The 18,481-nt window shown below is 31.4% G+C and overlaps 2 protein-coding genes across 2 annotated transcripts; one reads left to right on the top strand and one right to left on the bottom strand.

Annotated features, from left to right (window-relative positions):
• The first annotated feature begins 11,419 nt into the window (after positions 1-11,419).
• Positions 11,420-11,890, top strand: LOC127130149 (uncharacterized). The gene has a single exon (XM_051059214.1). The coding sequence runs from the start codon at positions 11,420-11,422 to the stop codon at positions 11,888-11,890; it is 471 nt and encodes a 156-aa protein (XP_050915171.1).
• Positions 11,891-13,145: 1,255 nt separating this feature from the next.
• LOC127125919 (glycine-rich protein 5) lies at positions 13,146-13,792 on the bottom strand. The gene has a single exon (XM_051054776.1). The coding sequence runs from the start codon at positions 13,683-13,685 to the stop codon at positions 13,365-13,367; it is 321 nt and encodes a 106-aa protein (XP_050910733.1). The 5' UTR covers positions 13,686-13,792; the 3' UTR covers positions 13,146-13,364.
• Between the last annotated feature and the right edge of the window lie 4,689 nt (positions 13,793-18,481).

The following is an 18,481-nucleotide window of genomic DNA, read 5'->3' as shown; positions in this document are numbered from 1 at the left end:
TGATGTTATATTGTTGATGTTTTAGCCATGATTGTTGTAATGCATATTCTAGACTTGAAATGGTGAATTTATTATGTATGGTTGGTTAATGTTAGGCATGTGCTATTTGGAAATGTTTTGGCCATGAATGGAAATGCTTGAAATATTATGTGTATATGTATGATTGTTGTAATGGTCATGTCATGTTGCTAATGCATTATGCTTAAATTGAAATGGACACTTGAAATGCACATGACATAATGACATATTGGTTTTGATTTCCTTTTGTAGGATGGATAAATGTAAGGATGATGTGGTCTTGAAGAACAAGGGAATTATGGTTTAGGGATCACAAACATGGTGAGTTGACTTTGGTCAACTGGTTGACAAAAAAGTCAACAATGAACCAAGAGTCAATTTTATGCCACAAATTTCATTTATTTGTAATTTTTAAAATATGGACTATGTAAAAGTGATTATTATGAATGAAATGTATCTTCTTAGTCAAAAATGTTCTAATGAAACAATGAAAAATATTTGAAGTCAAATAGCCATTTTCTTTCTAAGTTCACTATGAAACCAACTTGAAACAAGTACTTTAGATGCCTTCTAAAACAAGTTTGAATAAAATGAATGAAATGGAAACCAATGGACCAATGGAATTCCTTGACCAAATTAAATAATGGGACTAGAAGGCTTTAACTAATCTTGACACACCAATGGAACATGAGACCATGAAACCAATGGATAAAATGTGAATGCAATAAAACTTGGATCAAATGAGACCATGAGACTATGAAATCAATGGAATGCGAATGAAATGCATGTCTTGGATCGATCATATAACACCACGCACTAGGGTTTCCACCACCTCAAATCAAGCCACAAGACTCACAAACCTCTCAGATCAAGAATTAGGGTTTGGTATGGATGGAACACCAAGATGTAATTTCCAAGGCCGCAAGCACCCCCAACTAGGGTTTTGCACCTTAATCCACCAAGATGGGCTCTCCATATTGATTCTAGCATTGAAAATTACAGGGCTTGATCCTTAAGCAAACCCTAGCTCCTTGTTAAGTATAAACAATCTCAAACCTTTGAATTAATGATGATGTCCGTGCACTAGATGGCATGAATGCACATGAATTCAAATGAATCTCAAACCAAAAGGGTAGGGAAATTTTTGGGGTATGAAAATCATAATATCTATTCCACTAACATCAAATGACTTAAAAAGATTTGGGTACCAAGTGTCAAAAAGTCAAAAGTGTGATACAAATGTGTTTGACAACTTGAATTCAAAAGATGATACTGCTAGTTGCTCTTGAAGTCATACAACTGAGTAAATAAATATGTTATCTTGTTTTACTCATACAAGAATAGGAATCTCTTCTTATAGCAACAACAAAGCAATATCGTTAGATATGTGACTTTTGGTAAGAGCCCTAATCTTGTCTTTAAGTTGTTCTTTTGACTAAAGCTTTATAGCATAATTAATTTTAAGTAAGTTGTGTGACAAAAGTAATAATGTAGCATTTAAATTATTCTTTATACACGGTCTTTAAAACCTTGAAATAAAATATTTTTAAAACTTCTTTTCAAAAATACCATGACAATCAAAGAACTCATACATATTACCTTTGTTGAACTAACCGTAATAGGTAGAAGCAGAGGTTGTTGATTGTGTAAGGATTATGGAAAAGAAAAACCTAAAGAATGAATATAAAGATCAAGAATTAGAACATAGTCAAGATAAAGACAAAGTTCAATATCAGAAAGAAGAAGATCCTATAGATCATCAAAATATTCATAAGGAATGGAGGACAACCAAAGACCATCCTATCCAAAATGGAATTGGAGATATTTCTAAGGGAGTTACTACTCGACACTCCCCTAACATGATATGTAACCTTATGGATTTATTTTCATAATTGAGACAAATGGAATTAACAAAGCTATCTTCAACAAACATTGGCTTTTGCTAATAAAAAAAGTTAAATCAATTTGAAAGAAACAATATTTGGGAACTTGTTCCCAAAGCTTCAATTAATCAAGTAATTGAAACCTCAATGGATCTTTTGCAACAATGTTGATGTTTCGAGAAATAAAACAAGACTTGTTACCAAAGGTTAAAATCTATAACAAAGCATATATTTTAATGAAACTTATGCCCCAGTATCTCGACTAGAAGCCATAAGGATGTTTCTATCTTTCTCATGCATTATGTTTTCCTAAACTCTTCCAATGAATGTAAATAGTGCATTCTTGAATCGTTAGATTCATAATAAGTGCTTGTTAATCATTCTCCCAAACTTATATAAGTCTTCATATTTGTGTATTTAAAATGAAAAAGGATTTCTAAAATCTGAAACAAGCTCCTAGAGCTTAGTTTGATAGTCTTAACAATTTTCTAAGAAGTAATAATGGTATAAATTTTTTCAAACAAAATATTTCTTTCTTGTGTATGATTTTGTCTATTCGATACTACTAACTAATATTCATGGAAGGAAGTTTATGATATAATGCAAATTAAATTTGAAAGGTCTATGATGAAAGTGCTTCCATACTCTCTTGGGTCACAAATTCATCAATCATATGAAAGCTTTCTTAAATAGATTCACATAAGGAATTTACAAAGAATTCTTAAGCTCTACATCAATGAAGATGAAAAGGGAATGCTTTGAAGCTTTAAAGGAGTCTCTTTTACAAATCCAATCAAGTTGTGCAAAGCATGTTTATACCTTGGGAACATTCTTGCTTAGGTAACTCCATCTTTTACCTAAGCAAGTATATGATCTATGTGACTGTATATGTTTCATGTCTTTTTAATTATGCCAAAGAGAGGGATATACTCTTAGGGGGAGTACAATATACTTTCTACTCATGTGAGGGAATTTTAATCACTGCAAATTTTATATATAAGTACTTTCTCTTTTACCACCTCTCTGAGAGATGTGTTTTCATCATAAAAAAGTGGGAGAATATGGATGTATGTGCTTGTAGGTATAAAACAAATGCCTAATCAACTGATTAGGGGGCTGTCGGCTTGATTATGAGAAAATTTGAATTGTCTAATCGATTAGATTTATAGCCTAATGGATTAAATGAAGCCTAATCAATTATTTAATCGTTTATGACACTCTATTAATGATTGGTAATGACTCTATATCAAAATTTTCTTTTTTTGACATAAATAATTGATTATTACAAGTATCTTATGGATTATATAATCAATTAGTACATTTGAAAGGCTCATGAATTGTTTTCATTTTGAGCCATATTTTATCCTATATAAAGGAGGAATTTCCTCATACCACTTCACACTAGATTTCAAAGTTTTCTTAATTCTTTACAACTTATGTTTCTCTTCTCTCTTTAAATATTTTCTTTCACCAAAGTTGCCTTAGTGTCTTGTGAGTGAAAACTACTTGTGCGAAAAGAGTTGTACAGGTGTCGTGACACTGTTATTATTTTCAAGAGTGTGATACTATTGAAGAATTGAGTTTGGTTCTTGAGATCAACCACTTGGAAAATCTCTGTTTGGTTATAGAACTCAGCATATAAAAGTTTTGTTTGGTTATTAATATTAGTCGGTGAAGTCTCTACATGGTTCGTGAGTTCATCTAGTGAAAAGCTCTCTTTTGGTTGGGGGATAATCCGGTGTAACATCTTTTGATTTGATTGCATCAAGGGTTCTTGTGCATAACCTGTAAAAGCTTAATATTATAGTGAGATCTCAAGAAGATCTCTTGGGACAGGACTATGCCAATGTTCGGCCGAACATGGATAACTCTCTGGTGTCATCTCTCTAACTCTATCTCTTTTATTTATGTTATTTAATTGATTTCTTTATTTACTTTTCTCTGTTTTCTCTCTCTAACTTTGTGAATATTAACACAATTTTCTTCTTAAGTAATAAAACCTTAAAATAATCACGAATTTTGAATACCAGAATTCACCCTTTCGCTATTGTGCTTGAAATCACTTGTCTAACATTAGGTAATTAAAGGACAAGACACTGCTTTAGAATCTTAGGTGGAGAAGGAGGTTCTTTTCCTAGGAGAAAGAGTTGGTAATCGGAATTCATTTGGTTACTCAGGGTACTTTTTCCCCTCGAAAAGGATCTTTGGTGGTCAATTATATTCTAAGTGTGAAAACCTTAACTAGTAGAGTTCATCATTCTTTACCAAGTATTTGGAATAGTTGGACTCCATATAAGTTGATTGTCTTCTCATGGAAACTACTCTAGGCTATGATCCCCAACGAGGGAAAATATTTTTAAATGTCATGTCATTTTAAACCTAGATGAAATCTCATGCGCTTTATGTCTTAAATCTTTATAGTCAACTTTTTATCTCTTTGTTACTTGTGGGGTATACGGTAATTAGGTTGCTTGGATGGGTTCCAGTTCTTTGTAGAATTTAATCATTCTTTGAGGTTATTAGAGATTTAGGGGGTTAGATCTTGGAATAAATTAAGTTTCAATATGATTTAGCACTATGTAGCGTAGTTTACTTGGAAATATCATAATGATTCTATTTTTACGGGGTTCAACAATTGTTGTGGATGATTTGGTCTATAAGAGCAAATTCTATTCTTGAAAGTGGTATTTTGATAAGAATCTTGGCTTCTATCTACTCCCTTAGTTGAGACTTCCAACCAAGAGAAAATGTGGCTCATGGACCAAGCCTCAAAACCAACCTTTTTTCCATTTTACTTATATATATTTTTTTCAAATCGACACATTTCTTTTACTTTTTTTTTTATAATTTACCTATTCCCTTGGTTGTTAATTACAACAGAGAGGAAATATAGCCTATCAATTTCACATGATTCTTTTCTCTTTTATTGTTTATTTATTTAAATTCATCTATTCCCTTAGTTGGATTGTTCAAACGAGAGGAAATCTCCTTTGCATGTATTTCCCAAAACTTGACTCTAACTTTTCATTTACTTTTCAACACTTATTTCATATCCATTCTCCTACAAAAATGAATGGTCTCTTAAGAAAAACATATGTTGAGCGATTTTCATCTTCATCTTCTCCATCTAAATGTCCTAACATCTAAACTCGAATTCCATCATCATTTTCATTTTCATCTTCCAACACACATACGTGTTCTAACATCAACTCTTATAACACACGTGTTTCCTCCCTTCGAACCCCATTGACACACAAACAATGTTTGAAATGAAGGAAAGACAACCAAACTCCAATGAAGCTTCCTTCACCATTGTCGTATCTTCTTCATCATGTTTTTGGTACGTAACTCACTTTATTCATGCATGTAACTTTGAAATGTTAGTTTTCTATTACTATTTCTATTATTATAATTATGTTGATAAAATGGAAATAATTTTTTCCCTTTTAGTGTTGATGTTTATAAAATTCGATATGTACCATGAGTTAAGTAAAATCCATATGTACCATGAGTTAAGTAAAATAGATTTTTACTTTTTAGTGTTGATTTTGTTGATGTTTTGTTAAGAAAAATGTTTATGATGCTATTCTTATCAATCTCTCTTAGGAAGTGTTGATCTTATGTAAGTAAACTATACCATATGTACTATGAAACTCATATTAGGTGTTATTGAGGATATTATTAGGTAGTTCTCTTAGGTTTCTTTGTTGATGTTGTGTTAAGTTAAATGTACCATATATACCATGAACTACTTATTAGGTGTCTTTGTTGATTTGTGTTAAGTATAATGTTTATTTTTTCATTGTTTTTGTTTTTTAAATAGAGATGCATGTTTCAACCACCTCCTCTCATACAAATAAGAATTACACTACTAATACTAAATCTACAAGAAACTCTAGAGGCACCACGATGTTGGCCAAGTTGACAAAAATCAGCAACATCGTTGTTAGGATGCCGATTGATTTTTGCTTAAAAAATGGTAAGTAATATGGTGAACATGCTAAGAGTTTTAATAGTTACATGGCATTACTTGGAAGAATTAAAGTGAGTATTTTGTTAGATGATTGAAGCCAAGTTCATAGTGAAGTGAAAACAAGTATATGGACCAATGTTGGGGTTTTTTTATTTTAACTTTATTGATTTGTTTTACAAGTATATATGATCATTTAATTTTTTGTTTAATACTTAACCAACTTTATCACGTGAATGTAGAATGCTTTTATTGTTCCGAAAGATGATAGTAAGTTGGCAAAGAAATTAATTTCCTATGTTGATGAGCTTTAGAGGGGATTCAAGACACAACTCACAACATACTATATTAAAAAGCCAAAGTTTAACTTAAAGCCTCCACCTGAGATGTATACTTTATTGATCGGGAGACTTGGGATAAGTTTGACGAGTCTCACATCACTCATAAATTCCTGGCTAAGAGCCAAAGAGGAAAGGAAAAAAAGAGGCAAAAACTACCTATCCACATAGATTGTCTTATAGAGGATATGATCAATATGAAGAGACAATGATTAAAGAAAATTTTTAAGCAAAGAGAACAAGAACTAGGGGATCCTTCAGTAAGCCTTGATCACTGTCCATGTCCATTGTCACACTATGATAAATGGAAGAGAGAACATAAAAGACTAGATGTTGATTCACATCATAGACTACACGCGTGGTTGTTGATAAGATTGTAAGTTTATTCTTTTTTAACATTATTAATCATAGTTAATTCAATTTGGTAATGAACTTTTATTTGTGTTGTAGGATTTACTGGTTCAATATCCAATTCTAGTGCCTTTCTTCCATAACAACTCCATGACATATTGGTAGAAGTGATTGGAAGAAAGGAGCATAGTGGACATTTCCGTGGTGTTAGACGATGCATAAACTTGAGGTTATTTTTTGGATCATCTTAAAAGAGTGGCAAAATATGCCAAAAATGGCTTAAAGAGCTAGTATATTAGAGGACGGATGAGAAGCTGAGGGAGAATCCAATGGAGAGCATGGAGGAGAAGATGCATGAGAGGATATAAGAAAGATTAGAAAATGAGCAGGTGGTTATGTGGGAGAGTTTAATGGAGGATGTGTGACAGAGTTTGACTCAGAATGTGATTAAGGTAAGTATAGGTTTTGTTTAGGAACTTTCGTTTTTGTTTGTCTGATTAAATACATGTGTTGTGTGTTGTTGTGGTTTGTGTTCTTAAGATTATGTACTATGTTGTTGTTGTTATTGTTGTTTTCATGATGCGTCAATTAAAATCGATAAGTGTACTTGCCCATCCAATTGTAAATCTATTAGACCTATATGAGAAGTTTTTTGGATGGTGCAAGCACGAAAGATAGTTGTTCATACCCTAGCACAAGATTGAGACCCCAATACCTCCATCACACCCATTACAAAGATTGATAAGCATGGTAGAGGATATGCCAGATTTATTCAAGATACAATTATAACATGATCCTGATCAACTTTATATAATTTAAAAGAGTTGTATTATTGATTTTGTGCATGGTAATAATTGGCTTGACATAACTGTACTCCAATTTTTGTAACTAGTGACTCCAAACCCAAGAGGGATGAATTCTGGTATTTAAAACCCGTGATTAATTTAAAAGTTTTATAACTTAGAAAATAATTTGTGTTAGTGTTCACAAAATCAAAGAGAAAAGTAACAGGAAAAAATTAAGAGAATAATTTACATGACACAATTTAAAGAGACATAGTTAAACAAATTACACCAGGATTTATCTATGTTCGGCCAAATGTTGGCTTAGTCATGTCCCAAAGAGAACTTCTTGAGATTTTATAATAATCATGAGCTTTAAATGTTATGTCCATAAATCCTTGATACACGTAAATCAAGAGATTTTACACTATCTTAACTCTCTAACCAAAAGAAAGATTTTCCATGGGATGAACTCGCGAACATAATAGAGATTTCACCGATTTATCTGAATAATCGAACATAAATTTTGCAGGTTGGGTTTTATAAATGAACATATATTTTCCAATGGTTGATATTAAAACCTCAAACTTAATTCTTCAAGAATATCACATTCTTGAAAGTAAAAAATGACACGACACCAGTACAACTTTTTCCTAGCAAGTGATTTTTACTCACAAGACACTAAGACAATTTTGGTGAAAGAAAATATCTAAAGAGGGAGAAGAGAGTGATAAATTGTAAAAAATTATAAAAACTCTTAATTCTAGTGTATAATTAAGTGAGGAGAAGCTTCCTTTATAAAGGAAAAAATTGGCTGAAAAAGGAAAGAGTTCATGGGCCAAATTAATGGCCTAATCGATTAGGCTAATTGCTTAGGTGCCTCAAATAATTGATTGTTGAAGCCCAAATTAAAAGTTTTTTATATAGATCTATTTCCAATCACTAAAATATTGTCCTAATCGATTATAGACTCAACTAAGCATCATCTAATCGATTAAGAAAAATATCTAATTTATTAGACACTTAGAAAAACTCTTCTAATTAAGTGATCTTGTTAAGTAAAGAAAAACCTTAAAACTATTTTTTGTGTGAGTGTGTGTGTGTATGTGTTGTCTTAATATCTTAGGAGTTACTATACTACTTTCACAATACTCTACTCACTCTGACAGACACGACTAAGAGAACTTTCATGCTTTCTCTCTTTCACAACTTTGAAGCTTTCAAGTTTCTTTGCCAAATATAACGTTCATATAAGCACTCACTAGAGGCTTGAATATTTTACTTGATGATACTTGAGATATTTTTAAGTTAATCATCATCATCAAAGAGTTGGAAGAATATCACTACCCATTTTAACATTCATTAGTGTTGTCGTTATCAAAACATCAAGAAGGTTGTCAGCATTAGGATCATCAGCTTTATACTTGCAAGCACATAGATCCACACAATGATGATGCACGTAAGTACAACTTTTAGAGTGATTTAAATTTAAATTTTATTATTCTCAAATACTTTTAATGTCAATGTTCACATCAAAATTTGACTTTTCTGTTAACATTTAGGTACATGCATCAAATTTGCGGAGAAAGAAATTTAGAAAAGTATGGTTTCTTAGACCCCTCCAATACTCAATATGCCTAATGTTCCACAAATGAAATCGGAGCTTATATTCAAAATAAGTTAATTCAAGAGAAAAAAGATTGTTATCTAAGATAGTTTATCAATTCATAAATATATATATATATATATATATATATATATATATATATATATATATATATATATATATATATATATATATATATATATATATATATATATATATATATATATATATATATATATATATATATATATATATATATATATATATATATATATATATATATAAATTAGTATTTTTCTCTTATTTAGTATTTAATTTTCTATCCATTATTAATTATTCTTGATGTTTATGCCGTGATCATTAACAATTAATAATTATTTGTCCTAAGCAAAATAGCGCGATTATGTTATGTCAGTTAGGTAATCATATTCATTCAAAGATAAAAGATATTACTAGCACGTAAGTGGTATTATTTATCATACAAAAATATTTACTTTATTTTTGAACAATTTTTATTTATGTTAATTTTTTTTTTAACATTTAGAGCGGTGGAGGGATACAATCTTAGGTTTTGTGGTTTAAGAAATAAAAAGTCTAAATTTATTTTTGGTTTAAATAGTTTTTTGGTTCCCGTAAATTGGCGTGTTTTTTATTTTCGTCCCGGTATTTTTTTTCTTCTAAAAATAATTCCTGAATGTTAAAATCCTTTTGGTTTTAGTCTCTAAAGTTAAAATCAGCAGAAAAATCCGTAGGAAACCTGCAGATTTTAATTTATGGACTAAAAGTAAATGAAATTTAACATATAAAGACTTTATCTAGGGAAAAAAGATACAAGGACAAAAAACAAAAATACGCTAACTTACAGAGACCAAAAGACTATTTAAGCCTTTATTTTCTAAAAAAAGCAAGTGATATTATTTGTAAAATTTTGTTATTTTCGCCAAGGTCATCTTTAAGGGAGTGCAAGGCGAGCTACCACACAGTGCCTTAAAATTATCAGGGTTAAACTATACCTAAATAGGGTCTAATAAAATATTTGTCATGTTAAATCGTGATTAAATAGGTCTATAATTATTTTGTCATGGTTAAACTATGAGTAACCAACACATAGTCTCTAAAAACTTGAGACAACTTTGATTTTCACTAATGTATTGCTTGTGCTTTGTGTGTGTACTAATCACTATATGAAAAGCTATTTGGTAGACGCGACGACAACCAAACGAATATGAATATGACAATTATGTTATGAAACATATGTTAGATATTCTCTTTAGAGGTATTAATGTTTCATGTACTAAGGTAATCACTTTATTCATATACATCTGAAATATTTATGTTAGTTTTTAAGTTAATATTGTTGTTGTTAGTTACTAAAAGATTTATGATGTTGTTGTGAAAATTGAATGTTTAATGTTCTTGTTGTGTTATCTTAATTTAAATTGTGTTTAAAGTATAAGTGTTTAACGATGAGACACAATACACACAAGAAGATATGGATTATTGTGCTTACAAAGTTTATATGTAAAAAAAAAGAGATTTTTCCTCGGTTAGATTCCAACCGAGGTAAAAACTCACCTTTAACCTCAAGTATTAATTCCAACTGACAGAAAAGATAGTGTATTTTTCAATTTTAAAAATATAAAAAATGTTACTATTGTAGATCAAATTCATAAATAGTTTCAATTTTTTCTTAGGTGGATCATTTCGAAGAGAGAGAAGTGACACATTTTCCATAACACTTTTGTCATCTCATCCACTAAACTGAAACAAAACTTTTTTTTTTACTCAAATAAAAAACACTTATCTCTAATAATGTTAGCCTTTGTCTGAACTAGGGGTAACAAACAAACATGTCCATCCTATTTAGATATGTCCTGTGAGAGTCTACAAAAAAAGAGGAGCAAACTTTGTTGAGAGTGCGAACTTAAAATCTTACCCATCCCATAAAAAATGAGTGTGGAGTGGGGTGAGTTCGTAGACATTATACTTTTTAAATCTAAAAATTATCAATTTTCATGTTAATATCCGTGCCCGTAAAAATCTGTGAAAAATAAGATGGGACATACACGAACATATTAGAATGCATCGTAAAGAAATGCGGATAAAATAGATATGTCCGATGAATCGATTTTTTTTGTCACTCCTAACTTAAAATGATAATGACTTTAAAAAAGTCACATTGCCTCAACTAGAGGAAGTGTGTTTCAGTATTCCAATGAATTATAGTTTTGTTTCTATTAGGTGTTGGTCGGCCAAAGCAAATCTCCTTTGAGTATTAGACCAGCTTTAGCGCTGGATTTTGTGTCGTTCTTCCCTTGGATCGCCAGCCTGGCACATCACATGCTGCAGCCAACATGGCAAACGGTGAAGAGAGAGCAACGAAAACCATGCATTTTTCTTTCTTTTTTTAATGAAAACTAGTTGTTTTTTTTTTCAATGTGCAATATACAATCAATGGGACACCATATAATATGGGATATTATTTAGCAGATGGTATATATCCTGAGTGGGCTACATTTGTCAAGACCATTTCAATGCCACAGGGAGAAAAGAAAAAATTATTTGCTCAACATCAAGAATCGGCTAGAAAAGATGTGGAGCGGGCATTTGGAGTGCTTCAATCTCGATTTGCAGTTATACGTGGCCCAACGCGTGCTTGGCACATGGACACCATCAAGCATACTATATATGCCTGCATCATATTGCACAACATGATTGTGGAAGACGAACACCATACATATGGAGGTAATTTTGATTATTCTTATGATAATGTGGATATCAACAACTCAACAACTGAAACATTTAGCGGTCCTCATCCGAATCTTGCAACAAGACTACAAAGAAGAGCAAGTATTCGTGAACAACAAGTCCATCGTCAACTTCAAGGAGATCTAGTCGAGTATATTTGGGAACATTTTGGACATGAAGATGATGACATTTAAGTTTGATTAATTATGAGATGTTATTTATTTTTATTGTTTTTAATTATATATCATGTATTTGAGATTAATTTTAATTATCATTTTAGATTATAAGTTTAATTTGAATTTTATTTATTTTATATCAATTTTAATTTAAATAATTTAAATTATTATTTTAATTAATATAAAATTTAATATGAATAATATATTAATATATAAAGTAAAGTTATGGGACCCAATATGAATTCTTCAGAGTTGCATCATTGGAGTGAAAAACTGAATGAGTTGATTCAAGTTGACTAGACTTAATAGGTCCCAAAAGGAACCCAAAAATGGGTTCACGGTTGGAGACGCTCTTAGTTTCTATTTTATTTGCTGTGATTTAGAACACTCACGTCCATTCTATCAAAATTTTGAATTCTTTAAGTGAGATCCGTTTAATTTTTTATATTATTTTATACTTTTCAATTATTTAAATAATGTATCTATATTTTTTTAATATTTATTTAATCTATCAAAATTTTTAAAATAAATGACTCCACAATATACCTCATAAATCATTAATTCTTGGCAACTTTTGAATAAAAAAAAACAAAAAAAAACACAAATCAAAGTTAAAAAGCGTGCTTTAGTTGGAGCAGTCGTTTAATTGAAGAACGAAAAGATAAGGCAATTATTATTTAAAATGTGTGTAGCAGGTTCAAAATAACACCGATAATCGATAACCATGCTTTTAGCTCCTGGTTTTTTAACACTTGTTTCTATTTTCTGTTTTACTTGGTTTATTTACTTTAGGACTATAGTCTACAAGCTACCTTTGGTATCTTTTGTTTAGCCCTATGCACCTATATACATGTTTCCAAAGGAGGAACATTTGGAGCACATTAGCACCATAGTTTTTACTCACTTGAGGGGGTCGAAAGCAACACCAAATTAATATTCAAACCATGTATAAGCAATACATGTCTCTATGTGTTGCAATTGCTTTTTTTTATTTATTTATTTATTGCATTTATACTTTAACAATTTATTTGTCTATAATTAGTTCACTTGAAAACTTTACATTTAATTTTCTCTCTAATTTTTCAATCTCTCACAATTTCATCACTTTATTTATAATTTTAAAATTCTTTTCTCACAATTTCACATTATTGATTTTTATTTGAAAACATATTTTACATAAATTTGTATTTTCTTACTTCAAATTTTTCATCTTTTAATTATATATGTTCTGTCTTTAAGATTAGTTATAATTATTGTTATAAAAAGTAGAAAATTAAACTCATAAATTGCTTGCATTACTTTCAAAAAGATACATTACAACTTACAAGAGATACCACTAATTTCTAATAACACTAATAAACAAGAAATGCTAGCTAGCTAGAATGCTTAAACGATAAACAACACATACACACAAACACCGAAAGTTAAGAGTAACAATTTCAAAGAAACTAAAGAAAAACCATGCACGTTTTGTTGAATGTTGATGATGATCTTAAGGAAAAGGAAGAACACCACTTCCACCACCAACACCACTTCCAACACCACCACCTATATCAGTTCCAACTCCACCACCAAGTCCTCCTAAACCACCAAAGCCACCAGCACCACCACCACCACCAAGTCCACCACTACCTATACCACCTCCGATTCCACCAAATGGCATTCCGTTGTTTCCTAGTCCATAAAAACCACCACCAAATGTCATAAAGTTCTTCTGGTCCTTGAGACCAGCATCACTTGGTACATCTCTTGCACTTGCTGCAGCAACAACAACAAGAGCAAGAACCAGCAAAAACATACACCACTTAGCCATCTCTCTCTCTCTCTCCCACTTACTAGGAATGTAAATATTTTATATAATAATTGCGATCACTCACTCACTCTCACTTAGCCTGAGTAATTGTGTGGCGAAGTGTGGTTGGGGAAGTATCTTTTTATAGGGAAAATAGTAAGACCTGATTGGTGAGAGGGTAGTTGAGTATGGTAAATGAAATTTATTGCCATTGCAGAACTTTGCTATAGCTGTCACCATATCACAGAGACGTTATTGTACCAGTAGTAATTTTTGCAAACTGGCGTATATACATACCCTGATACACGTATGTGTACGTATAGTTTTGAGTGGAGCAAAGATCGTAACGTAGAGATATACACAAGAAGAGAGTTATGTACAGTACCTCACTTTTGCTTTAGAGTGAAGTTAGATTGTTCTACTTAAACCATTTATCATGAGGTACTAAAAAATTATTATAAAATTTAATGGTTGTAATGTTAGGTTGAAAGTGAGGTGAATTATTTAGTATTGAAAAGATTCAACTCATTGAATGAGGTGAGAGTCAGGACCGTTTAAAATATTTGGCGAAATCTTATTTATTGTTTAGTGTATTATATTACATTTTAAGTTTTTTGTGATTTGATTTGTTTTAATAATGATTATTCCTGTCTTTATTACTTGCAGGAAAAAAATTAATTAAGAAAATAATATTAAAAAAGTAAAATTAAAATAAGTTATTAAATTAGAAAAAAATTATTTAACTATTAATTATTTTAAGTTCAATCGATACAACAATAATAACATAAAAAAATAAGAATATGAAATAAAAATAGTGAGGTAAGGTGTTGAATTTTATTAAACAAAATTATTATAACGAGTAAAAGTTGAATGGACGTTGAATTTTATTAGGTGAAAGAGAGAAGATTGTGTCGAGTATAAAAAGAAAAAAAAGTACATAATCTTAAATAACATTAATTAAATAAAATTGCAAGTGGATGATAATGATTAAAGACTTGTGACTTCAAAGTCCTTTTACTCACTACTTAACGATTTAATTTCCTATTTGAAGCAATTGAATTTTTTAAATGCAAATATTAAACTTGCATAGTAGATTAAACTCCAATCTTTGGCATATAGCCCCATCTATCTAACATCATCATCATCATCATCATCATCATCATATATATATATATATATATATATAATTCCTATCCTATATAATTATATGTGAATAAAATATAAAAAATGATTTTCTCAAATTGAAACTAGCAAGAAATTGTTTAGAGTTATATTTTTATTGGACTCCAGTAGGAGTAGTTTAGGTAAAAGCAAGGAATGTCAATAAGGGGGCAAGGGGCGAGGCACCTAACGAAGTCACCGGCCGCTCGAATGGGACCAGGAAACTGCTTGATAAAAATGAGGGATAATATGGACCTATAATGACTAACTAACGAAGTGTCAGTCAAAGTCAAAGGAAAAATCACTATCCCCACAATCCAATGAGACCAAGTCCCTTCATGACCACATTCTTTAGTCATGAAACTAGGGTAAACCAATAACTGTACGTTTAGCCCAAGCTCATGAATCCTCTATAATTACCTCTTTCCTAATAGAAGAAGACACGGACTCTCAAGTAATACACATTTACAACTATCATACCTTAAATTTTGACTGCATTATTATTCATATAACTGAGTCTTTCAGGTTTATACCCTGCATCAACATAGGTCCAATTCATCTGAGTCATCATTGTACATGAGTCCATCATGTATCAATCAAATGGTCAACTCCAATGATCCAAGAAGTCAAAAGAAAATTATTTTGACTTCATTATGCGAATTCATTTTCCTTCTTACATTCCTAGTAGCATAATAAGGTTTAGGCTTTATCTCTTTTTACTATATTAAGGTTATTACTCTTATATTTTTACTATTATCAATATTATTATTAGTTTTTATCCTTTTAGTTTCTCTTTTTATTGATTATTTTTTCGTTTATTAGTTTTATTATTATTACTAAATTAATATTATTGTTACAATTATATTATAGCATATTATTATTAAGAACTATTATTAGGTCTTCTTTAATTAACATCAGTGTTTAGTTAATTAGGTCTTCTTTAATTAACATCAGTGTTTAGTTAATTAGGTCATTGTCATTAGCATTAACATTATTCATATTAGTATTATTATTTTTGTATCATTATTTGTAAGTCCAAGGTAAATGTTGAGTCAATAGAGAAAACCTTAAGTCACAAGAGTCCAAAAAATAACAAGCAGAAAAACATATTAAGGCATGAATAGTGTAAGCAGATCAGATCAAACATAGTAAAAATCAAATCTTTTTTCATTGATTGGATTTCAGTTACATCTCTACAAATAAAACCTAAAATTTCCTAATATATCAATCTAACTGTAAGACCCCAATTTTGACCCTAAGATCCCTCATGATATCTCATCATTTGCATTGACTTTGGGATCACACCTTAGCATTCTCCTTACCCCTCATTCATTGGGTTTGCATTGGGAGAGATCACCAAACACATTTGATTGTATCATACTTTGTTTTTATTTGTTTACTAACCAAAATACCAAAAATATGTCCATGTATAGCTTTGTTTCTTTTGTAGGTAGAGTGTGCATCCACCAATGTCTCATCAAGCTCACAACTAGGGTTTGAGACCCTAAGTACAAGGAGATTAATCAAGATATGGTTCACAATGGTTCTAGACATCATGTATGGATCCCCATGTTCTTCATTTATCATTTGGATCAAGAACCATCAAGAGTTTGAAGCTTGTTGGTCTTGGAAACCCTAATTCATCTGTGACTTCCTCAACAAGTTTCTTCAACATTCGGTCCAACATATCAAGGGATATTTCATTTTACATCATCTTATATATATATGATTCTCCATGAGTCCCAAAGATCAAGAGAACTTCAAGTTTGCAAGTTGGTTCAAAGAAGTTAACTAGAGAAAGTCAACTGGTCAAGATTGGGGTTCCCTAGACCCTATCTCCTGCAATTTTTGTCACATGAAAATTATTCCAAGAGCAACATTACTCCTTATGACATCCCAAACAACTTTCATGTTTAGGTCAAGAGCTAGTTTTTCTTGGAAGGTCAATTTTTATGGTGAAATATTATAGGTCATTTTGTTAGTGCCCTAGTTAGGAAGTCAACTTCTAAGGACCATAACTTTCTCAATTTTTATGATATAAAGTCCATCCAAGCTTCATGATTAATTTAAATATGTCCTCTCCAATTTGTATTCTTTGAGAAACTTAAAATTCAACTTGTAAGGGCATGTGCCAAGAGGAAACATTATAGGTCATTTTGGGCCATTACCATTGAACAAGCAATTTTCCTCAACTTATAAAATGAATAACTCCTTCATGCCAAATCCAAATGAGGTAAAATTTGTGACCAAATTTAATAGGATTGAAAGAGCTACAATTTTGATGAAGTAACTTTTTCGGTTTAGAGCTCATAGCTAAAGTTATTTAAGGTGGAAGTAGTGGATATTTGACTTGGTACTTAGAAAATTTTCAATTATGTTTGATTTCCTAAACTTCCACCTCAAAATTCATCATGATCCAAGTTTCAAATGGAAAAGTGCTAAAAACATAAAAGTTGTTCCCCTTGATCTCACCTTTCCAAAAAATCCAGAATCACTTAAAATGGAAATGTGTGTGTGTGTGTGTGCGCGCGTGAGAGTGTGTGTGTGTGTGTGTGTGCGTGTGTGTGTGCGCGCGTGTGAGTGCGTGCGTGTGTGCGTGTGTGTGTGTGTGCGTGCGTGAAGGATATTTTGTAGATTAATTATTGTCATTTAAAGATGACCAACCCTGACTTCTACTTTTATTAATTATGCGTGAAGGATATTTGATTCTTTCTCTCTCTCTCTCTCTCTCTCTCTCTCTCTCTCTCTATATATATATATATATATATATATATATATATATATATATATATATATATATATATATATATATATATATATATATATATATATAATAAAGAGTTTTTTATTACCATATGATAAAGAGGATAATATGGTTATTTACAAAATAAGGAGAATTTTTTTATTTTTTTGTGGAAATGGACCCATTTAGGACCGGGTAGCCCGCAGCCCAGACAGGGCTGAGCCTGAGTAGTAAAATTGGAGCCTATATTCAATATGGGCTTTTTAGGCCCGGCCCGAAAAAAACCCGAGGCCAGCCAGGGCCAACCCGTTTAGGGCTGGATAGCCCATTTTGACAACTTTAGGCGAGGCGCCCAGCGAAGTCACCGGCCGCCCAAATGGGGCCAGAAAGCCGCTCGATAAATGTGGGTGATGACATGGAGCCACAAACATGCATCTTAGAAGTGGAAGTCTTTTATGTGTGGGGGATTGACTTCATGGGACTATTCCCGTCTTCTTTTGGTAATAAGTACATACTCGTAGTTGTCGATTACGTTTCAAAATGGATCGAGGTTGTAGCTTCTCCGACAAATGACACACGAGTAGTGATTAAGCTGTTCAAGAACGTAATCTTTCCTAGATTCGGTGTGCCAAAATTAGTAGTTAGTGACGGTGGCTCCCATTTCATATCAAATATCTTTGGAAAACTTCTTCTGAAGTATGGAGTTCGACACCGTGTAGCAACACCTTATCACCCACGAACCACTGGGCAAGTCGAAGTTTCGAATAGAGAGATCAAACAGACTCTAGAAAAGACTGTCGGAATTCTAGAAAAGACTGGTCATTTAAACTAAATGAAGCTCTGTGGGCATATAAGACAGCCTACAAGACCCCAATAGGGACCACACCCTTTAAATTAGTCTATGGTAAATCAT

Source organism: Lathyrus oleraceus, chromosome 3 (assembly GCF_024323335.1).
Source record: "Lathyrus oleraceus cultivar Zhongwan6 chromosome 3, CAAS_Psat_ZW6_1.0, whole genome shotgun sequence".
Taxonomy (NCBI): domain Eukaryota; kingdom Viridiplantae; phylum Streptophyta; class Magnoliopsida; order Fabales; family Fabaceae; genus Lathyrus; species Lathyrus oleraceus.
This window is presented reverse-complemented; position numbering and strand designations above follow the sequence as displayed.

What these genes read in the sequence shown, in the direction of transcription:
- LOC127130149 (XM_051059214.1), top strand. Translation starts at nt 11,420, where the DNA reads ATGGGATATTATTTAGCAGATGGTATATATCCTGAGTGGGCTACATTT.
- LOC127125919 (XM_051054776.1), bottom strand. Translation starts at nt 13,685, where the DNA reads ATGGCTAAGTGGTGTATGTTTTTGCTGGTTCTTGCTCTTGTTGTTGTT.